The 6530-nt window shown below is 45.0% G+C and overlaps 1 protein-coding gene across 1 annotated transcript in view; it reads right to left on the reverse strand.

Annotated features, from left to right (window-relative positions):
- The window catches only part of ERN1 (endoplasmic reticulum to nucleus signaling 1), a 27773-nt gene that overhangs the window by 1614 nt on the left and 19629 nt on the right, over positions 1 to 6530 (reverse strand). Inside the window, exons 10-19 of the mRNA XM_010002690.1 lie at positions 6466 to 6530; positions 5559 to 5718; positions 4761 to 4879; positions 4253 to 4444; positions 3415 to 3670; positions 2568 to 2658; positions 2077 to 2266; positions 1421 to 1520; positions 777 to 976; positions 378 to 525 (exon numbers count right to left, since the gene is read on the reverse strand). Coding sequence (XP_010000992.1) covers positions 378 to 525; positions 777 to 976; positions 1421 to 1520; positions 2077 to 2266; positions 2568 to 2658; positions 3415 to 3670; positions 4253 to 4444; positions 4761 to 4879; positions 5559 to 5718; positions 6466 to 6530 — 1521 coding nt within the window. The remainder of the gene's footprint in view (positions 1 to 377; positions 526 to 776; positions 977 to 1420; positions 1521 to 2076; positions 2267 to 2567; positions 2659 to 3414; positions 3671 to 4252; positions 4445 to 4760; positions 4880 to 5558; positions 5719 to 6465) is intronic.

The following is a 6530-nucleotide window of genomic DNA, read 5'->3' on the forward strand; positions in this document are numbered from 1 at the left end:
GTAGGGAAATCTAATGTGTTGTACTTTAGAAAATCCATATGTTTTCTACTTCCTCCAACATGACCCTGAACATTAGCCCCAGAGATACACTGGGCAACCAGCAGATAAGCAGTTGTGTTAAATCAGTGTCGTTATGAAGATCAAAGATCAGCTCTTTCCTACCCCTTAAATACATTAAATAACTCCCCGGGTTCCAAGTTTAGGATCTTGAAGGTGCTTTGGGCTGTTCATTTGAAAAACTTCAGGCTTTTTAGGAGTACAGCTCTCACCACTGCCAGGTTGGGGGGGAATCACTGTGGGTCCCAGCTCTGTCATTTCATTGGGTATTTTAACAAACACCCATGGAGAGTTCACTAAACAACTTGATGTTTTCTTACCGTGCCTCCCTGCGTCCAGAGCCTGCAGGCTGTAGGCGCCCAGCAGGATGTTGGCCTGGCGCTGCAGGGATTTGCCAAAGGGATGGCTGCCTTCAGACACCACGTAGTAAAAGACACAGCCAGCTGAAAAGATGTCCACGGTACATGTCTGCAAATGAATTACCTTTAGTAGCAATAACGTGTTTTTTTTTCCCCTCCCCACCTAAAGCCATCATCACAGGGTGGTTATTTAGCATCTAAGGAGCAGAAGAAAATGTTTCTGAGAAATCACGTGGGGTTGGACTGGATGACATCTGAAGGTCCCTCCCAACCCCACCTATTCTATGGTTCTGCGAATGACCTGACTGCAAGGGTGTGCTGCCTCCTCCAAGGGAGCCCGAGGGCAGGATGAAGACTTACAGGGTTCTCTTTGGAATCTTCACTCAGCATCTCCGGGGCGATCCACCCTTCAGTGCCGGGCACGCCCGAGCGGCGGCTGAAGCTGTGCCTGCCCACGGCCAGCTTCTTGCACAGCCCAAAGTCTGAAATCATGGCTTTGACTTGCCCGTGGGCGTTGGGCATTGAAATGAGGATGTTATGGGGCTTCAGGTCCCTGTGGACTGTGACAAACACTCATGTATCCAACTCCAGGCAATCCCAATTATATTTGTACATTTGTAATGTGTTTGCATTGAAAACTTTTCAGCAGGCTGACCCATCATTCACAAAACCTCAAACTGCTGTCTGTGGTAGAGGCTCATCCCTTTTTTTAAATTCCATCACCACTAGTCATCATGTTTTGTATGACTTCTATACAAACAAGGCCACTGTTCAGCCTCCTGCACAAGTGGCAGTGACTAGCTGTACTACTCCAAGGCAGCAGAACATTACAGGGTCAGGGACTGTGTCAAAGGACGGACACCACTGCTGCCACCACCAGGTGGAGCCTCTTGGATTCTCTTCCAGGAATGAACGTACAAGCTTCCAGCACCCAGACCAGTTTCTCTCTTTTTTAAAAAACAGTAATTAAAATGTAGTGACACTGAAACAAGCAGAGTTCTTACCGATGCTGAGGGAGTGCAGGTAAGCAAGACCAGATGTTGTCTGTTGCAGGAGAGTGATGGGCTGTAAACCGTGGTGACTGAAGGCCTTCTGCTCAACGTACTAGAAATTACAACAGAAAAACAGAAGATTCAGTTACAACGTTGCTTGTCATTAGCCCCTGTACAGATTGTCCTCCTCCCCCATCCCCAAATAAAACCTTAGGTTAAATTGAAGGCTAATCTGAGCTGGTAACACACAGAAAAGAACCTTTGTTGTTGTTTGCTGAAAGTGTTGATCTCTAAAATGTCAATGAGAGCTAAAATGGTATTTTAATACTGTGCTCCAGAAACAAGAGCAGAGGGTCTTCAAAGTGTGGACCGTGCAAGTGGGCAGATGACTGGAAGGGAGTCCTTCACAAGAAGGACAGAGAACAACAACAGCTCTCCTTAAATCAGCACAGGGTCAGTGATGTCTTTCTGAAGGTCTGCAAACACCCCTGGTGTAAGAATGGGCACTTGTCACAGAGGTGACGGCAGGATTAGCTACATCATCTCCCACAGCAGACACTTCAGCAACTTAGCTGAAGGGAACTAAGGAAGCTGAAAGGAGCTAAGGAAGCTGAAGGCCTCCAGGACCAAGACTTCCACAGCCTGTAGGTTAGCCCCTGAGCTGTCACCTCCTGCAGCGTGGCAGCGCAGAGCTCGATGGCGATGTACTGGAACTGCCGGTCCTTCTCCGTACAGAAGTAGCGGATCACGTTGGGATGCTCATCCGACTCCCGCAGCAGCTGCACCTCCCGGTCTGCAAAGCTGAAGCACTCTGGGAGGATTCTTTTCACTGCAACATCACGGTTATCAAACGTCCCCCTGCAGACAGGAAGGAAAGCCACATCAGCCTTGTGCACTCTGTGGACAAAGCATGAGTACAGCAAGTGACAGACGACATTTTACAGAGGCACATTAAAGCATTAATGACGCTGGAAACGGCTACATTTGGTCATTAAACCAAGCATAGTGAAGAAACACTGCATGAGAATATTCCAGACACACAAAATAGTTTTGTTTCTGTTCACATTAGATACGTGTGTTGTTTTGGTTTTGTTTTTAAGAAGATGTATAAAGGCATTCATTGTTCTACTTCATGTTAAATGTGCATTTTTGTCTTTACCTGTAAACAATTGTCCCTTCAGCACCGTGTCCCAGGACATCTTTCGGGTTAAAGGAAATCTTGCCAACCATCACTCTATTTGCATCCTCATCTGAACAAAAAAGAAACAAGGACTGGTGTAGATGGGCCCACTCGGCCTCCGACAACTGCATGTCTTTCTGGGCCAGGATGGAGAAGTCTTTTTTGCTCATGTTAAAAATTAACACCACAGATGATGACAACAAATTAACACCCGCATTTTGGTACTCACACTGAGAAGGCAAATATTGGTGAGCAAATGATTGACCAAACAGAGTCAGACACCTTGTCTACCTAACACCTGACATAAGGTCTGGAAAGACCATGGCTCAAGGTGGTATCAGCAATTGGTGGTTCTAAGCAGACAAACTCTTTTTAGGAAGTTTTACAGGTCTTGTTGAATTTAGGAAATACTGTCTGACAGTTATGGTAGTGGGTTGCTGGCAGTTTCCCTGAATACTGCACAGGCAGGCAGGCCATGCTGCCTAATCCTTCATTCTTCAGTTAATCATAATAATTTGGTCATTTAAACAAACCTCTCCCTAGAATGGCTGCCCGTTATGAGAAGGTACCACGATGGACAACATCATCACTCAGATGGCAGCTGTGAACTGGGTGTTTTTCTAAAGCAAATAATCCTGCTCCAAGTCAGGGCATGGCACACCTGCACAGTGTTTTGCCAATGGTCAGACTACATGAGAATGATGGTCCTTTTCAGGTTTCTCATCTCCAAAATATCCTCAATAAATATTTTAATTGTTGTGCTGTGTTATCCCACAGACTAGCAAAATAAGGAGACTTGCAGCAAAAGACACCGGATCAACTTTACCTCCCTCATCTTGCTCAGTGGAGAGGCAGCTCCCAACATCAGATGTGGAGACGTTGGAATATGCAGAATGGTTTGATGCTCTGGGGGACACATTTGGGGTGCTGGTAGCTGAGCTCTCTGTCTGCCCATAAGAGGTGTCCAGGAAATCTGCATCTGGGGGTAGGTCGCTGGGAGCACGGAAGGGCAGCTTCTGTTGCTGCAGGAGCTGTATCTTCTCCTCCAGCTGATGCTGTCTCTGTTGCTGCTGATGCATACTCTGTGAGAAAGGACTCAGTTCCCTAAGTGCAGTGAAATTTCTTCCATCACAAAAGGGAACTTTACAGATATTGGGGCAGCCTCATCACAAAGGTGGGAGAAAAACCCTCGTTAAGACACTGTCAGATGCACAGGCTGGGGAACTATCACATTTCATTCTGAGCTTCTATTGCAAAGCTGAGAAATCATCCTCGTTGGTTAATGTGGCAAAAGCTGTTCTGGGGTCACTAGGTGGCTTTAAACCACAGAAGGATAAAGGCCTTGATCCAAAAGCTGGGAAACCTGACAGTGGTTCAGGTGAAGAAGAAAGAAGCAAAGCCAACGGGGTTAAGATCATGACCATGCAAAGAGTAAAAGATACAAAAACCAGAACTGGTGGGATGAGAAAAAAAAAATCTCCAGAGCTGACACATATACCCAGATAAACCACGGTTATGTCAACTCTAACCTCTGCTACCTCTGCACATCTGTGAGGAAGGAAAAGCAACACCTTGTAGTGTTACTTTTTATCTCCTGTATAAATTCTTGGGCTGTTAGTGACTCTCCCCAAACTTAACAGCAGATCACACTAACTCAGCATTACCATTGGGTACGTGATGATAAAAGCCACCCAGCCCACAAGCAGGAAAGTGCTGAGAATGATGGTGGCCATGTCCTTCAACATGGAGTCCACAGGAGCCTCTGGCCGAGGGACAGTCCGAGCAGGTTTCTCCTCCAGATCCTTTGGAAGAGCAGGAGGCACTTCTGTTGAGGAGCCTTCAATGACATCAATAACCTAGGAGGCACAAAAAGGCTCTTGTTACCTCAGTATCTTCATGGGCATTTATACACTGGCCTTTCTGCTGAATAATTTTTAATAATTTCTTATCCTACCAAAGTCAAAGAAAGTTTTGCATGTAGGAAAAAAAAGCAGCAGAAAGGCCTAATTCTGAAATAAGGAACATGACACATCATACCAGTGATTTACATGCTAAGTACATGAAAATTTGACACAAAAAAGGTGAAGTAATTCTGTGTAGCTTTTCATTCCCCAACTTGTACTTCTTACATTCTTTAATCATCCAGTAAAATTCTTAATTCTCATCACAAACCTGTTCAATAGTGGCTTTATCAGAGTCAGCCGGGATCACGTTTTCAGGCCTCTTAGGTAAGTTGGTTGGGAATTTCTCCAGGATTTTTGTCGGGGCAGATAATGGTGTTTCATGGTGCCCTTTAAATAAAACACATTTGTTGAAATAAAAAGTTATTATTTTTTAGGAAAGGTAGCCTAGGTGAAGAAGTTCTACCCCATCCCTGCCACAGGGATTACCTGTGACACAGATCACTGAATTATAAACCTGCATCACTTAAATCTGAAATTCAGACAGTTCTTCAATTTTGAAGGAAAACTGTACATACCCTGAAAAGTCAATTTCAAAATTTTGGGATTTGGGACACACAGGACAGGCTGGCACTTGATTATCTTCAGCCTCTGTGCCTTAATTCTCCATTTGTAAAATGGGGAAAACATGACCATCTGACCCATATGATGAGAATTAAAGTAACATTATGCACAATAAAAAATCAAAAGGAACCAGAATACAATATTTACAGTAAATAATAAATGACCCATACCCCTCTGTGGAGGAGGGGGCAAATAACCAACACCTTTCACATACTGAGCTAAGCACTCCATTCTGTGCACTGAGTAAAGCAGGGGCCTTGGGGCCTGTACTTAACGACATGAATTCATATGCAAATGCAGACTAATTAGAAACTCTTAGTAGAATTCAGTAATTCTTTCCAGAGTTGAAGCAGCCTATGACTGACAGCTGTGAGGTTTGGGCGAGGACTGTCCCGCAGGTGGCAGTGTGACCCCGGCGAGGGGCAGAGCCGGGCCCCGCAGGTACCTATGAGGAGCCAGTCGTTCCAGTAGTTGAGTTTGTTCTTCTTCAATCTGCCTGAGAACTTCACATCCGTGCTGGGGGTGATAACGCACTCGCCATTGTCCTCAATCGTGACCCCTTCTGTCTTCGGACCCTCTAACAAGGGTATGGCACTGCCACGGGGCTGGAGACAGATTAGTGTTACAATTAAGGAAGCACCATAGCTCCCTAATATTTAAATAGGCAGCTAAATAAAAACATGGAGGTCAAAATTGGTGGGCAAGCAGAAATTCCTGGCAGCAAAGTGACCATATGTAAACACTGCCATTATGCCCTCAGCAGCTGCTTCAACAACCTTGGACATTAGACCTTCCAAGTCATACGATGCCCAGGAGGCGAGATTAGTCACTTTTTTAGGAAAGTTAAACAGGAATTTATTTCCCACCTGCACAGCCACAGCACAGGCAAAATCTGTGATGCTGCCTCCTGTCTCTGGGGAGTTGCTTTGATGAACAAAGCAGCAACTTTACCATTCACCACCATGAACCAACAGCACAGAGCAACCCCTGGTCCACTCCTGCTAAGCTTGCCTGGCACAGCTCCCCATGAGCTGCAGTTTCTGCTTTGCAGCATGTGAAAAGATTCCTGAAACGTGGTCATACAACCCAAGGCTTCCTGTTAATTGTTTCATGAGGTATTTCACTTGCTATGCACTTCTTGATAGCAATCTGCAATTTAAACCCACATTTCTGTAGATGAACAGCCTTCAGTATTTTATCAGATTTCTCAGTTTTAAATCAGACCCTTTGCCACTTTACAAGGGCAAAGTCATCTTTTTTTCTATTTTATATGTTTCCTTTAATTATTTTTTTTTAAACCAGGACAGTGCTTCCCAGCAGGTATCATTCAACTTCTGCAGCTCCCAACTTACCAAAACAGTTACTCCTTCATGCACCATGGAGGGTGATGCATACAAGCTTGTGGAGTATTTCCCTA

The sequence above is a fragment of the Chaetura pelagica genome, unplaced genomic scaffold (genome assembly GCF_000747805.2).
Source record: "Chaetura pelagica isolate M959 unplaced genomic scaffold, ChaPel_1.0 scaffold47, whole genome shotgun sequence".
NCBI classification, from domain to species: domain Eukaryota; kingdom Metazoa; phylum Chordata; class Aves; order Apodiformes; family Apodidae; genus Chaetura; species Chaetura pelagica.